Source organism: Rhipicephalus sanguineus, unplaced genomic scaffold, assembly GCF_013339695.2.
Source record: "Rhipicephalus sanguineus isolate Rsan-2018 unplaced genomic scaffold, BIME_Rsan_1.4 Seq11288, whole genome shotgun sequence".
Lineage (NCBI taxonomy): Eukaryota > Metazoa > Arthropoda > Arachnida > Ixodida > Ixodidae > Rhipicephalus > Rhipicephalus sanguineus.
This window is the reverse complement of record NW_023614376.1, coordinates 4,788-21,999: the sequence shown is the minus strand read 5'-3', so window position 1 is coordinate 21,999 and position 17,212 is coordinate 4,788. Positions and strand designations below refer to the sequence as shown.

The following is a 17,212-nucleotide window of genomic DNA, read 5'->3' as shown; positions in this document are numbered from 1 at the left end:
GAAAATAAACTCTTTATTATTGTACAGGGGAATACTAAAAACTTGTGTGAACCTTCATCGCTTTGGAAAAACGCGCATGAAGACAACCATATTGAGGAAGACAAAAAACACGACCGCAAGCATAAGCCAGATCCAGCAGTTACACGAACGTAGGTGCTCCTCAAGTCGTCGCTGCTCATTCTGTAGTCGATCGTAGTTTTGTTCTGCAGATTGCACGCTCTTCTGAACAGCCTGAAAGATAAGCAATGTTTATAGTTTACATCAACATTGTAAAAGTCGAATCTGAAAAATTACTTGTACACAACAGAATATTTTGGTGGCCAGCTACCTTTGTTTTCTAAAAGTTACAAGGCCCCTTTTCTTGGACAACAGTTTTGGTGTTAAGTATCTTAATTTTCCACATGGCAGAAATATCTGATGGGAAGCATCGATAAAGCATAAAAATATACCAAATTTTCCCACATTTTAACTTCCAACGTCTATTTCTACTTCTAGCTAACATGTGTTCACTGTTTGGTGCATCTGCTAATCAATCCTCAAGCTTAATTAAGCATTATTCAGTTCTCTTATGGTTCACGCACATCCAAGCAATTTTGTTTAACTTGAAATGTTTTCACAATGGCACAAGCAAGCACAGTGCCTCTATGTTTCTGTATGAGTTGGTACCTAGCAAATTAAAGTGCATTAGCGCTAGCTGTTGGGCCAGTTGGTGCATTATGAACTTGAAAAAGGGGTACCAGCGAAAACACTGAAAACACGTACACAAGAAGAAGGCGTTACACACGGACGAACGCTGGACTTTCAACTGTGCTTTATTGGAAATTGCATTGCCGTACAAAGCCATAAGGTTTCTTGACTTACAACTAATGTTTCATGACAATGACCATGTTTGCTGGATCTTTTCGCCCCGAACAAAAAAGCACTAATGCCATATGAATCCAACCAGTCGAAGTTGGTCAAGAGCGTAGCGCTCGGACGCCTCATGGACGCGGTGCAAAAGAGCTGCTCCCATCGCATGGCCTGTAGCCTGAAGGAGCAGGTCGAGAGGTTGATGGCTGCGGGTTTCCCTTTCTCGGTCATTAGGTCTGTTGCGGAAGTTGGGTTGAAAAAAGTGAAGGGGCTTAAAGTTAGGAAGCCTACCGGGAAAATGAAGGATTTTGAAGTGATACCTTACATACATAAGGTTTCTCACAACATAAAGAAAGTGGCTGGAAAGCAAGGAGTCAGCGTGGTTTTTTTCCGCACCATGCAAATTGGCAGGCTTGTGTGCGAGAATAGGCATCGATGGGAAAAGGAAAGAGCCTGTCAAGTCAAGCACATGAAACCCTTTGTTGAGTGCAAGACTGGTGTTATTTACTGCGTTCCACTAGCATGTGGCAAAGTTTATTGGGCAAACGGGAAGGTGTATAAATAAGCGGCTGCAAGAACATAATACATCCTTGAGCGGGGACTTGGGAAGCAATCTGGCTGTTCATTGCCGCAGTTGCATGAAATGCAAATCCAGTAAGCCGATGTTCGATCGCACGACCATTTTGGGCAGGGGAAAGACAAGATATTCGCGGGAGATTTTAGAAGCATTTCACATTGTGAATCATAAAGATAATTGCGTCAGCGATACGTCCTTGTCAGTGACGTCGAAAGAGCGTGCCTACTTAGCGTAAATAATAAGTTGAAGTGTCACCTGTCGTGAGAAGTGATGGTAATGCGCATGTGTGAGAAGCCTTGTGCGGCAATGCAATTTCCAATAAAGCACAGTTGAAAGTCCAGCGTTCGTCCGTGTGTAACGCCTTCTTCTTGTGTACGTGTTTTCAGTGTTTTCGCTGGTACCCCTTTTTCAAGTAGCAAATTAAAGAGACGGCCAAGCCTATTCAGGACAAAACAAAAAATTCCTCCATACTCTCAATACATTTGGTGCGCCTACTCTTAAAGGGCCAGTAAACAACCTCACTGTCCAAAATTTGTGATGGAGAGATACCTGCACACTTGTATGATATGTACGTGCTGCCGCGAGAATTTTCCGAACATATGCTGTAAATAAGAAAGCTGCAGGGTACAGAACAACCCGCTTCGGCTGGTTTCAGTTTCTCACTCGGCCTTCCCACCCTTCTCAGCAGTGGAGAGGGTTGGCGTAGCCCTTTGTCGTGACTATGCCCACTTTGGCAATGTAACACAGCGTCAGCGATTACATCATGGGTGCGCAGCCAACGACCAAGCAGGGCTTCTTCCACATGATGCTCATGTCAGCAGCGTGGTGCGAGGAGTGTGAAACACTGGCAAGATAAATATACCACGGCGCATGCACCATTCTCCTATTGGTAAACTCGCAAGACGTCTCAATCTCGGAGGTTTTCGTTCTGGCGATACCGCTTGTCCCAGTAGACTCTGCTCTTGAATTTGAAAATGCTGACTGCATGCAAAACTGTATCACTGCAGGACCAAGGCGCCGTTTCGTAGTGCAAAGGACCGATAGACAAAGTCAGTACTACGCAATGTTGCCCTTGGTCAGGATACATCGCTGCGTGGGCAAAAGGGACTGGTCGGGCACAGGAAGGGGCATGGAATTGTTTTCTGAAATGGAGCATCATGTGATCGTCATGGCCTTCTGCACGAATTAGCGAGCCCGTTTGGGAGGTGTAAAAAAAAAGTCCTGAGCCGTTTATTGGCCCTTTAAATTCAGTCTGGCCCAGGTTTGAGAACCTGTCTGCACATTATTTTATTATTACCCACTGCCAGTCACAAGGTAGCATCTTCAACTCTCAGCACTGACAGCTGTATCCTGATGAGACAGAAGGCCTGTATACTGTAATCAAGATGCATTTTACAGAACCGCAGATGGTTTAAATTAAATCCTGGGGTTTAGTAGTATTATGCCAAACCACAATGTGACTGTGAGGCATGCCATAGTGAAGGATTTCAAATTAATTAGCGCATGGTACCTTTATCAGCATGGTCAGAAAACTGCCGATCGGTAGTCAAGGCTCCTGAGAACACGCGAGCCAAACGTTATAGCGCAGCATGCAGCCTAGAATTACAATTCATTCTCAATGTATGCTAGAAATCGTTCCCTCCTCTTTGTACAAATGATGCCATATACCTAAATTTCAGGCCATTGGCTGATTTGAGCATCGTGAGCTGCATAGTTACCTATCACACTGAAAGCCGTGCGTTCAAAGAAAAATAAAAGTGCTCAAGGTCATGAGCATGCGTGACTTATCTTCTTTCCCCCTGTGCCATCCCTCCTGCTTAGCTTCCAGCGTGCTCGTCGGGATGAGAGAAGAGAGAAGCAATTACACATGTGACAAATCTCTGTAACTCTGCTTGTACTTGACCGATCCTAAAAATGTTTGCGGTGGTCGAATTGTGAGGCAAAAACTCATTTAATGAAGCCATTCGATGGTTACTTGGAAAAGTGTTGCAGGGCCCCTTTAAGAGTGGCATTCTTGCATTTCGCCCTCTTCAAAATGCAACCACCACGGCCGGGATCAAACCTGCATGCTCTGTGCAATGCCATGGCTACTAAGCCACCAGAGTGGGTCAGCATGTGGCCAAAATTGATGCGATCTCCATCCACCACAGCATCTTAGTAGTAGCGTAATTGCAGGCATGGGATACCATGCTGAAAAGTCGCACGAACTATCAACAGCTATCCACGTTACCAGTAAAGATGGCATGTTTTAAACACTCTACTAACTGCAGATGAGTGACTCAATTATCATCTCCTATAGACTCCTGTCAGCGAAGTTTTCTAAAACTCTACAATACTTCCAGCACTTGAGTGCTTCTGGTACACAGAGCAACCTGTGCCCAGATTGATGTTTACTGCCTGTACCTGTCGTATGTATCTTACTCAGTGGTATGTCCGAACTCTTAAAGGGGTACTGACACGAATTTTCAGTTGTCTGCGTCAAATGAAAGGCCAAGCCCTCAAGAGCCTAGAAAAAGTAGTGATAAGCGCGAGTGCGCCCTGAAAAAGTAATTACAGTATGTTTTTAAAAGCTAGTTTCGGTTCCTACTGTACCCTGACGTCACAACACGGTATGAGCTTCTCGTCACGTGCTCGCACAATATATAGTGACGTTTCCACGCACAAGCGGCCATTTTGGAAGTTTTGATGACGTACAAGCGGCCATCTTGGAAGTTTCGGTACCTAACGTCATCACAACAAGCCAGACTGCTGCGTGAAGTCACCGGAATTTGTACTGTAGCCTGACGTCAAGCTAGTGCCGATGTCAGTAGGTGCGCCATGGAAAATTGCCTTTAATATCAAATTAAAATATCTTATTAGCACTTGCTGAGCTTCACACTTGCTCAGAGCTGTCTCTGCATACAGGAGATATGTATGGCAGAGTAAACTCGCATTCGAAAAAAGGGGTCAGTACCCCTTTACAGAATATTTTGTGGCTGCTCTAGCATGCATTAAGCGTACAACTGTGTTGACCAAGCACTGCAAAATGAAAATCATTACCTCTGTATCCTTCTTCACAATGTGTCCAGCAAGCACTGCATTCTGCTTCAGGTTCTGTGCCAAGGACACCATCTCCTCGGCAATTTTCTCCTGCATGGAGTTGTGGTAGCGCAGAACAGCGTCGAAGTCTTCACCACCACCTGACCAGGAACTCGTTGCCGCAATCCCTTGCTGTCATTTGCTAACAGTTCAAAGAAAAGAGAGAGAGAGAGAGAGCCATGTAATGAGTACAGTGAAGGACTGTAATACAAGCAACAGAACGCAAAATGTTAGGTGCATCAAACGAAAATGTTAGGTACTCGTACATAATTCCTCACCAACATTTTTTCAGCATATATATATAATATATATATATATATATATAATATAATATATATATATATATTATATATATATATATATATATATAAACAAGCACACAGACTAGCTGCAGCCAATAGCCTCTCCTTCCATCAAGTTCTCACCATTTGTCTTGACAGAAGATCGGGATTCCAGCAGCTCCTCACGGACATCACGTATGGCCTTGGTCTGTCGTTTAAGCAGGATTTCCTTGGCCTTGTCATCAGGGACAGGCTTTAAGGCGAGTTGCTCATGGGCGAGAGCCTTTTCTGGATGTGTGGCTGCAGCATTCGGCAAAAAGAAATGACCCTGTCAGGAAATTATACTCACACACGGTATCCACCAAAGCTACTCTGTCTTACAAAATGCTCACAATCAAATCACGCAAAACAACCTGCAATACTTGCCTGTGTGTCCACAGCAATAAGGCGCTTCAGAAAGTCCACTTTGCTCGTGTAGTGCACCAATGTATCCTTGCTTGGCTGACTGCAAAATAAACCCCCTCCTGTCAAGGTTGAGAAGAAAGAAATGTAACTGAGGAGCAGAGACACTTACCATGTGTTTATGTTCCTCAGATCTAGTAACATGTCTTCAAGGCTTTGAACATACTGAAAAACAAACATGTTGCCACAGTGAATTTTCTCGAGGTCAACAAGATTTGTAATTGTCGATGGCGACTATAAAAGAAATTAAGTCATACGTTAGTTCGCTATAACCGAGCGTCAAGCCCTCGAGTATTAACTCACTTGAGAATTGCCGTGCAACCGTCGAGTTCATCATTCGAAAATGTCATCGTACACTGCTGACTACGTCGCACAGGCAACAAGGAAAACAGTATGCCATTTGATAAAAATGCCGTGCATAAGATAAAGTAAGAATTTTACGCAAAAGAGAACGAAACCGGTACATTTACATATATGTATTTCATGCACGAACACCCGCACGTTTCGTGGCCGATCCCCTGTGGTGGGTTGAGCCATTCCTTCAGGAACCAACCAACCAACACGTGCATCAGACAAAGCTGCTGCTTGATTACATGCAAGTATTTCGTGAAACTGGGCATTTGCTTACCAACCTGTCCAGGAAAACAAAGGCACGCGAAGCGTCGTAAGTTAGCTGAGAACATTTAACCTCTCGAAATTTGCGACGCTGATATACTGCAGCAAACGATGTTGAATAACAAGATACACCTGGAATCAAATTACTGCGACTGCACGAACGAAACAAACTGTTGCTCTCCAGCCCGACCATGTCAACGCAACCGGACAGTCTGTACGCCGCCACTTAGAGAGCATGCTCATAACTTATTCATATGCCCAATCCTTTACCTTCTTGAATCGCCAGTCTGTGGGATTTCGCTCATCAGCAAGAACTTCGCACCGCTCCAACAATCTACAGAAGTTTATTTCCAGCCGTGACACGGGCGCCATGCTGGAAGCCGACGACAGCGACGACGTCACGACGTGACGTATCATCAGTATCATGTATCATGCTTAAGTTGACGATGATGATGGCAAGCTTGTAATGGTTTCACTTTCATTTCACGGTGAAGAGAGCGACAGCCGCCAAAAGCGCATCGGAAGCAGCATTAACCGAATGATTATGCGTTTGTTGTCCCAATAAATACGAATAAAATTTCTTACGTTTAAGCAAGCGTAGTTTTTGATAATACGCGAAATATTTACAAAAATAAGAAAAAAAATCAGCGAGGTTAAAGCCTATGAACTCGTACGATACACCACTCCGCAACAAAAGCAGATATCATAGTTCGTAGACTCATCTGACGCAGCATTTTAAACGGCCAAATTAAAGCTTACATGAAATCGTTACAACTTAATTGTACCTATGGTTACTCAAAAGTCCTACATATACATTAGTGGTATGCCTTCAGAGCAACTTATGACACATTAATTAGATTGCGAAGTCTTTATAGGTACAGCTGTAGTGCTCAGAATATACTGTAATACAACTCGCAAAATTTAGATACCAGCAGTTAAGATTCTTGCAGTTTTGCAGTGTTAAGAAGCATCCCCAAAAATTGTGGTCAAACTTAAAAATCTTCTTACCTCATAAGCTTTTCACCTGCTCTTTTAAATGCAACAAGCCTTATTAAATTCTTGCAGGGAAAGCCAAAAAATTATTCGTTTCCAATATGCATAGATAGCCTCACTAACACTTCCTTAATAAAGTTCGCATTATTGACTAAACATGTGGCATTGTGGCTTTTCTGCTTTCTCTGGCAAAAAACAACATTGAAAAACACCACCATCTGCACAGGTAGTGGCTGGGTTTGCTGCCTATCAGTCAACGTTTGTATCAATATACCAAGGATGGAGTGCTGCCACAAAATTTCCGTAAAGAACAGCAACTACATTTGCCTTGTAATATCTAAATTGTCAAATAACAAATGTCAAATAACAATGTCAAATAACAAATAACAACAAATGCATGTTGCAGTATAATACAGCTCTCTTTTAATGCTATCGTAGCTTCCCCGATGTGGTTTTCTAGCAATCCTCTACGTGACCAAATTGCTGCATCAACTGCACAGTGCCCGTTACCAATGTAATGTTCATTTTCAAGTTCCCCTGTACATCCCATTAGCCCAGTGCAGTGCTAAGAGATAGTGGGCAAGATTGTAGAACCTATGGGAAGGCCCTTGAGTAAAATACAGGGTTGACACATAAGCCATGTGCGAATCTAACCCGACTTTTTGTGCTCAGCCAGTGCAATGCAACATGCCCACACCCACTCTCCTGACCTGGCATAATGAAGACCGGTGACACAGCTTCTAGACTACTCTACTAAGCATGGCAGCAAAACCCAGAACACTAACCCCAGGGTTAGTGTTCTGGGTTTACCGTAGTGCACAAGCCAATCAAAGGCACTCCCTCACTGCTACCATGTGGTCTCACGTTGTTTGCTTACCATTGCACGTCCTATTACATTAGCACAAGCTAAGCACTGCTACTCTTGCTGGGCACCATACAGTTAACATGTTTATAATTTCTTCCTCCTCACCGACTTCCGCTCACTTGCTGACAACCCTATCAACTACAAGGCATGCAGCACGGGCTCCCTCACATAGTTTTTGCGAGCATCTGAAGTCACCCACATATTGCACGACACATTTCATGAAGGTGGGGAGATATTAGGCCACATGCTATGGACTGCTGGATTAGCATTTAATCACCCACACTCTCCAGGCACATCTGACATCCACTACGTAGAGTTAAGTGAAAAACGGCATGCATTAGTGAGTGCTACATTTCTCACAAAGGATGAATCCTCTTCAAAGCATCCAATTCACTAGAACACAAGGATGAGAAAAACGTCCCTAGCTATCGATTAAAGTAGCTTTAGCTACAGTTGTAGTGGAGTCAAGCATCTACAAAATTAGTCATTTAATGCTCAAGCTACTGCACTGCTGAATTTTGGTGCTACTGCACTGTTTTTCCACTTAACCATCACAGTGCATTGCTACAAGACAGAAATTTAGCGTCATACTTTATGCATTTGGTTCAGCACAGCAAACTAGCTTGTAAATGCAAGTGCGCTCCAGGTCTCCACAAGTGCATAGTTTTTTTTCTCAATACTACGTTAGAAAAGTTCTCAGGCTACGTTTAATTGAGCATGGTACATCCTGTTGAGTCTGTAACAAATGGCACTGTGCCACAGGAATTCGTTGCAAGCTTACAAAAGTGCAAGAACTACATGTCACACCTACAGCATTGGATGAAAATGGATTTCAGCAACTCTGGTGAATGTCACGCTACATTGTATTTACCCAGATAGAGTTGCATGTGAAACAAATTTTTATGCTTCGTAGCTTTTGGCATGTCAAAGAAGTAAAAAAACGTTGTGTGAAAAGATGCTGGTTTGTATAAAACAGACATATGATATTCATTTTATCTCACTATTATAAAATGTGTATGTCAATATAGTTTAATTACATACAGAAAAATACACTTCAAGCAGATTGAATACAGGCATGACGATGGATATTATATACATGTATTTACAACTTAAAATTAGCAGCAACAACAGCATCTTTCTTTTTCATTTTTTCTTTGCTGGTGCAACAGCAGACGTAACTTGATCCTGAAGCCGTTCGAAGAACTTCTTCGACGAGGAAAGGCTCTTCTCTGCCCACTTGTCACTTTTTCCCTGAAAAATACGGTGACAATCGAAGACCACAGTCAGTGCAAGACCTAACCATATCATGAGAGAACAATGCACAGGGTTAAAAGCTGTACCATGTGAAAGGACAGAAAACGTGACAACATACATTTCAGCCTACCATATACTACTAAGCTGCACTGCTTTGTTGATAAAGCATTTCAATTATCTACTGCAGAAGCAAAGGTGACAGCAACATAAATGAGGTATTATACATGAGGTCAGCCCTTGCGTTGTAATAAAACGTTTCGAGAACACAGATTTGCAGTTTAGTCTGCACACACTTCAAGTGCAAACACATAAAAATTGTTCATTGTTTTGTGCAATAGTTATGGTAAAGTAAAGTAACAGATGTCTGTCTCCATATGCGTCCCATGTCCAATTTTTGCACATTTCTACACGTGAATGTGTCTTCCGATCACTATATATAATGACATGCACTACAACTGCGTTCAGGTCCCTCTGTACAATTCCATTTAAACCTCGCTACTATAATGAAATTGAATAAAACACAAGAAATATTGTCTATATGTATATCAAACATTTGTTGTAACCACACACAGTGATAATAAAATGAATTATATATTAACTGATTTCGCCCTGACTTATATACTCATAATAGTTCATTATATCCATGCTTGTATATCGTGGTTCAATTAAGCAATGAAAACCACAACAATCAGAAAAGGCTGCTCAGTAGGCACACCTCTTTTCGCTATAAACTATAGCTCTTTGTACACTGCCATGGACTTTAGTCTTCTGTCCAATCCAAAGATGTTTAAAAAATATCATACATGTGAACACACAGCATTTTCTTCATAAAACCGATACTGTTCAGCATATCAACAGTGTCCCACATTTTTAGTACAGACTCTCTGCCTTCCCAATTTTTACTTCAGTGGCCTAGCCGAGTAGCCAGGATTGTCGATATCATACTAAGGTGTATGAAACGTAGAAAAGCGCACAGAGCACAGTTTCAAGCAGACGTACCTTGACGGCTTTAGCACCCTTGGCTGATTTTGCACCTTTGACAGGCTTGGCAAGTTCTGTGTTCGTTGCCTTGATCACTTTCCTCTTTTCTTCAGTGACCTTGCCAGCCTTGTTATTAGCCTTGGCGGCTCGGCGTTTCTGGAGAGCCTTCTTCAGCCTCCGCTCTCTCATCTCTGTGTGCGGGTCCTCTCACCCTTGGAAACAAGCTCTCCCTTTGGCTTGGTCTGGAACCAATAGTTCTTTTATTGTATATAAAAATTACAAGGGAGTACACAAAGCAACAAATGTAATCCAAATCAACAAACAATTAACAACAGGTGCATAAAAATGCAAGGTGAGCAAAAGCTGCAGAACAAAAGAAAAAGATTAGGACTTCATAGAGTAGCAGAATGTTCTTGGCCTACTACTTCATGCAATTGGTGAGCATTCTTTGTAAACGTACATTTACCAACAGCTGACAAGCATTCTGGCGTGCTCACTTGATTGGCAACCTCACAAAACAGAGTGCAACAAGAGTATCTGCACAACACTCTAGAGATTTTAAGTTCACCATGTCAACTGCTACAAAGTACTGCCATAATAACTTTTTGTGCAAAAGAAGAAACATTATATTTTTTAAAGATATTTTCGGTGTGCAATATAAAAAAAGGATTGAGTAAGCCTACTTCTTCTCAGAATGAACAAAGCTTGTGCAGAATTGTAAGAAATTATAGCACTATGGCATCAGTCAATCAACCTTTAACAAGCAGCACCCTTGATGCCCTGAAGTAACGTTAAGGATGCCTGGTACTAAAATTCATGCAGGCAGGTCAACTACTACATCCTAAGAACTTAGTATAAAATACTAGTGGTAATACCAGGTAGTGCTAGCAAAATGGTGAACCTTTGATCCCCACAGAACAGTTGCAAATTCAAGCACTTGGCTAATAAGTGCACATTTGAGAATGCAAGATTGGTCAAGTTTCTTACCTTGACCTCCTGAGGTGCCAGAAGGGAAGCATCGCTCACTCCTACAGGGGTCACCTCTTCAACGCTCAATGACGGAAGATTGCTAACCACCTTCACCTCAGCTGAAACCTGTGAGAATAAGGGCAGGAAGAAAAATCGTTACCAATGATGTTATATGTACACATCAAATGGATTAGGCAAAATGACAACTCGTATCAAGAGCTACATTGAGTTTCAGTTAAAATTATGGTGAAACACTTCTATGGAAATCTGAAAGATTAAGTTTCACAAAAGGAAAAAATTGTCATATTAACTATACTCAGGTTCAATCACCTGAAAAGCATAAACTTTTTTTCAATCATGAAGTTTTCTCTTTAACAAACCCATATATTTTCTTCTTGCGGTTTCATGCTACTCTCAGGTGCATAAGAATTTCTTTATCAATCATGCCAGCTGCTTTTTTAAGAGTAGACTGTACTGTACATTTTAATATGTGTATAACAACCTATTCTGTTCCAAGAGAAAAAGCTAATAATCGAGCGATTATTGTTAGAACCCATTTCCAAGACTCCATTATGGTATAATGCTACTGGCACACATTCATCCATACAGAATAGTGCATCTTCCCAAGCATCTTAGCAATTAAGATGCAAGTATCCTTTCTCCCTTTTTCCCCCTATACTTCTGTGAAACTAGAGCCAAGAAAGTCTTCTTTAAAGGGCCACTCACCACCCCGAGTTCAAAGACGAGGATGTGGTTTCTTTATCGCCTTCACTACCCTTCCTACAGGCAATATCTCCTCCTCGCCACTTATTCCTTAAAAGCATGTGTACAATGCCAGCGTTAAGCGCGGAGCCTATCAGGATTTTGCGCTTGTCGGCTACATGCTGTTACCGCCAAATGCGCAGTCAAAAATACACAAAATGAAGTGAAATCAGTTGATCGCGCACAATAGTCATGCGAGACAAGGAAGAACGGGTGTGTGGCTGCATGGCAAAGCATTGCAGGAGACAATTCACACCTGATATTTCGCGTATATGGACCATTCGAGAGTATGTACCGTAATGACATCAAGTGAATCCCGGTCCCTGCGTCACGAAGTACACAAGAAAGACGTGAAACGCCAGGAGAGAATAACGCGCTCGTTTCTTTTTTTAATTTTAAGAGGCTGGTGACGGGCCCTTCAAGTCTTTTAGTTAAGCAAACTACCTTTATGAAGCAGTGCTATAGCCACACTGAGCTTCATAAACAACAAGAAAGCAGCACTTTAAGGTTAACTACATAAAACTTACAGGCTTCGGCATCATGTGGAAGTTGGACAATGCATCCAATTTCGTGAACAGGTCCCGCATGGCTGTTCGAATCTCAACATGAGCAGGATTCTCTTTGGGAAGTGCATCCTCATCTGCGGCCTTTTGCTTGTCAAGAAACTGCTGCTCGTAAACCTAATGGTACAAAGCATAACATCAAATGTACATTAAAATGGATCTTGATGCTGCAAGACATTCATGATAGTTCAAAGCTCGCATGTAACATTTTTACACATGCTGGTTAAGAGTAATTCAATGCAAACAGAACCATGCAAGCCGAACACAAAGGAATTAATCCCCAAACAATTGCATGTTGCTCGACAGTAAATGTGCAACTTGCTTCCCCCATTTTTTTTTTTAAATAAAAATAAACACCTGGGCTAAGCTGAGCTTGCTTTCTCTTGGTCAAGTGTGACACGTCGGCGTAGCTCAAACGGTTCCTCCGTTGGTCTAGTCTTTCGTTCCACGTCATCCCAGGCCTTGTCACGTATCCTCTGGAGTATCACATCCTCTAGGCACTTTGTAGTCTCATCGGTGATCGCAACAGCTGCAAACAAAGTATACCAAGCAGTTGATGTGCACTGTGCAAGACGCAACACTTCGGTTGCAATGATTACTAACAGGAACGGCAGTGGCCAGATTGCTGCCAAGTGCCAAGTGTAACACCGGTCCAAACTGAGAATGAGGAGCTGTAATTAGTGTGCAATGTGCCTAATAGTGCAACAAAGCATAAATGACCCTTCAGCCTCAAAATAACTCTGCACCCTCAATGTCTTACAGAACACTACACAAACTTTTTTTTATGCCAGATCCAGGTCATCTGTAATCTGCCATTTAAAGAGAGCTCAGCTTCAGTATCATCACCACCACATTTCTATGGCACCAGCACAATTACAGAGAATTTTTTAGCTCTTCGTATACACTAAACTAGCATTTAGTGCCATATGCAGAAAATAACTTGCAACACTAAAACATCATTGACCCCTCAGCAGGTCATGAACACAGCTCATCTAATAAATGACCCTGGCAATAATAAATGGAGACTTGACTATTCTAGTCTAACACTGCTGAAATAAAGAGTAGATTACCTTGCACACTCTAGATACAGGTTTGCAGAATGACATGTTTAATGCACCTTAATTAGTTGTCACAGGAGGATTCTTGCAGCACAAGCAACCTCACTTGATCTGCAGCACTCCCATGACACAACAGAACTAGTCACCTTACCAGTTAACGCATGTGTGACAAATTCATAATGTCCATGCATACTCACGCTGCCTAGTCGCATGATCGAACTGGATGTGCTTGCAGCAGGCTGTTCTCAGGTCTTGCGGTAGCTTCTACCTCTCCTTGGAGTCGCCATGGCCGCGGCTCAAGGTTTCGTTCCTCAAACTGCTTAATCTTTTTCTTATCTGTACAGGTAGAAAGGCACCCAAAGCAACAGATCAACAAAAGCAAGCAGTCATGCACACACCACTTTTGCCGGAGTAAAAGAAAGTGAACATAATGATTCTAGTTTTAGCACCTTTCAGGCACCAGTACTGCAGTATATAGACGACAAAGAATTTCTTGCTGGAGAAGTCAGTGAAACAGCGCTAAAGAATGTCAAGGATTGAAAGACATGATGAACGACAGGCAGGATCCGTGCAAGAAGCCACTACATCAAATGTTAGCTTGGGCTAGAACAATCTCCAGTAACTAGAACAAATGCCGACAGCCTGTTTAAATGAAATACGCAGCTAAAGTTACTGCTCTCTTTTAATTTGACAGCCTATGGTGGAAAGAACCGCACCATTATGTAGCATCATCAATCACTAAGAACTGATTTTGTTACATCTTGGGCATTCAATAATTTATGCAGTGACCTTTATTAGACCCACTTTTGAGTTTAAAGTTATGGGAAACAACACTTTCATCCAGCTCTTCAACTAAGCGAGCACACCGCACTATCAGTTGTAGAGGCAGTGATTGAAACTCTGCTACTGAAACACCAGTGTTCAACACTGCACCTCAAGGAAGCCAATGTCAGCCACAATTAACTCAAGCAAGTCACAGAGCATAATAATAACTTACGAATTCTGGCTTTGCTCGAAAGATGACTTTGAACATCGTCTTTTGCTGTGCTGTTCTGGTTAGTATCTCTGTGTCCATTAGTCCTACATAAAAACAGGAGCGAGAGAGAAATGAGGCACGAGAGAGAGGAGCAAGTTGGTATACTGAACCAGTACTCTGAAAAAAAGAAAAAGAAAAAACTCTGCACCTGGGGGTACCAACCCCAAACACAGGGGAGCTCCTAAGGCACGTTCACAGCGAGGGCACGCGGCTCTTCAGACCAACTGCGTTGCCTTCTGCCCACTCCACCGCAGGGGCGGAGCAATCCGCCAATCCATGGTGCACGTGCTGCCAATTGCGGCACAGCTGATTGGCTACGGCCAAAGCGTCCAACTTTTCCACGGAGAAAATCGGTCTGGGAGCGATCCGGGCAAGCAGCAGCGGGTTTTCCGCTTTCGCAGATGATCCACGTCCGCTTTCCGGATCCGCTTCTCCACTTTCCGGATTCCTACTCAGTGTGAACGTGCCTTTATGATGGTACTACAACACACCCAATGCACTTGAGTTTGGGTATCCAGTCATGTGATGTGGACCTGGTTTGACCAGCCATGACAAATTCATAGTTTTGAAACATTTCAGCACAATCCAAATTTCTAAAGCTGGTACTGAGAGATCTTTGTCGCTGTATCAGTTCTAATCCCTATTTATTTATCATTCATGGGACAAAATGAACACCAAGTAAGTTTTGCCTACATCCTTTCTTGCTGCATTGATACAATCAGAAGTGACCTAAACATGCAAGCATATGGCATGCAAATACACCTGCACCATACAGCAAAGGCCATTAGGGTTTCAAAAGCACTACAAGCTGGAATGTGACACCACTGAAAGCATATGCAAATCTTCTTCTGGTGCAGCAGCCAGCAGAAGCAACAACAGAAAGCATTCGATGTCTGCATAAGCTACATAGGAAAACCACTTCTAACACATACCAGATGTTTCTCCGGGTACAGCTCAGTGGCTCAGCTATATAAAGATAGTTCTGGTAAAGCACGGCAGCTCACTCTTTCAGAGAAATCACTAAGTGCATATCACTGCTGATAAGTGCCATCAAGTCGCTGGTGATTTCTGATGGTGCTATGAGCAGCTGATCGCCAATGAGACATACTTAATACAAGTTCTTCATCTCATCTATAGGAGGTATTCGCTGAGCTCGTCCCGCCATGCGGCACCTGCAAGTGCCTATGTCCGGTCAACATAGCCGTGGTTGTTCAGTAATCCAACATACGACTGTCTGATGTCATAAAAAATGAGAAAAGATACCAAAACAACTAGTGTCGCTAAGCACTCTGGTTATAGTCATACGATGACAACCGCGCACGCAGCTGCTGCTGGTGTCCCTTGCGGATGACGTCACATGAATACCTCCTATGTGCTTTCCTGTGACCTCTAAAATGCTATTTAATAATCATGCGCGAGCGTGGCCTCATTTTCTCTCATCATCCACTTTGGCTAACATTAATTTCCCTCCTCTGAGCAGGTTGCTTCACATGATGTGACCTAAATGAGATTGTTACCTTCGTTTAAAAAAATTCAGGGTTGATCTCTTCTATGAGCAATATATTTTATTGTGAGGCAGTCCATAGAACTCTCAAATCCCTACACCAGCACCGTAGCTCAAAGAAAATAAAGCTTTCACTGAGCTCTTGTTTGCAGAACATGCATGAAACCAAATCTCTTACCTTGTGGCAGCCTTGTCGGCATTCTTAGCATTTTTGCTGTCAGGCATGGAGGCAGGGGGATCGAAAAAAGTCATTGTACGTAGCATTGCGGCCACCCTGTACAGAAACACGACAGTTAGAATTATTCTGTTTTTTTTTTTTCTGCAACAACAAGCACTAATGATTGTCTCTGCATAAATGTACGCATGAATTTTGTTTTCATTAAGGACCGCACAACACTGACGAAGCATGTGGAGTTAGTGGATTTCATGTTCACATGAAGTGTTTAACACAATCATATGGAACTTTGGTCATCGTTGCAGCATATAGCCAGTTCGGACATCGATGCGTCAAGCAACAAACGCCTACTTCAGAAAGCTAACAGTGACTTAGTGGGTAAATCTTTACACTATCGCCAGTAATTATGAAGTAAGCCAGGCACTAACCTTTTCTTCTGGATCGTCTTCGTCTGACGAAAGCTCACGAAAATAATCAATGTCGTTCCTCGTCTGAATCGCTTCCTGGAGCATTCGCGACCTTTTCTTCCCTATCGGCGAACGCTTCCATGTCGGCAAGACGGAAGAACGCGTCATCGACGATAGACGACGGTTGTGTATCTCGTGCTTGTCCCTGCTCACTGCCATCAGCCCCGTCATCATCGGCTTCCTCTTCAGAGTCTTCATCACCTTCAGACGCATCCGATAAGTCAAAGTCATCGTCCTCGTCATCTTCCTCTTCCGCAGCGACGTCCGCGAGATCCAACTTGTCAATTTCAGGGTAATGCTTCTCGGGCCTCTGTTGACTTTCCTGCTTACCCAAGTCTACGCCGAAGCTAATGCTAGACTTGGTTGCCACCGGGACACCGACGAAATGAGGTCTTTCACCAGGCGAGTGTTTCGCAGTTCCAGTTGCTGCCAGATCTGTTCGTCGTCGAAGTTGTCAACAACCAGTGACGGCAGTTCTGTTTTGGATGAGGAAACTGTCTTGCTTTCCATGGTCCATGACATCGTACAGATCCTTTGTTAACCTCTTCATTGTTTCCGCCACCTCCAGCTGGACTTGCCACGCAGAAGGAAAAAAAAGAAAGGAGCCTGTTAAAGCAACAAACTTCAAGCGCTTCAAGATAGCAGAACATGTGGCAATGTCATTCTGGGTCGATTGTCTTTTCTCGCGTTAACACTAATTGCATTTTGAAACTTACTCGAGAA

At 42.8% G+C, this 17,212-nt stretch overlaps 1 protein-coding gene and 1 pseudogene across 1 annotated transcript; both read right to left on the bottom strand.

Moving 5' to 3' along the window:
• Positions 1 to 44: 44 nt before the first annotated feature.
• On the bottom strand, positions 45 to 6,251 carry LOC119376206 (vesicle transport protein USE1-like; annotated as a pseudogene).
• A 2,551-nt stretch (positions 6,252 to 8,802) lies between these two features.
• On the bottom strand, positions 8,803 to 16,999 carry LOC119376203 (U3 small nucleolar ribonucleoprotein protein MPP10-like). Its single transcript, XM_037646131.2, is given in 13 exon segments — positions 8,803 to 8,971; positions 9,974 to 10,143; positions 10,146 to 10,197; positions 10,943 to 11,050; positions 12,214 to 12,366; positions 12,607 to 12,626; positions 12,629 to 12,778; positions 13,505 to 13,536; positions 13,538 to 13,643; positions 15,379 to 15,430; positions 16,451 to 16,507; positions 16,509 to 16,858; positions 16,861 to 16,999. Coding segments are annotated over 13 exon segments (1,497 nt in total). The 3' UTR covers positions 8,803 to 8,863.
• Between the last annotated feature and the right edge of the window lie 213 nt (positions 17,000 to 17,212).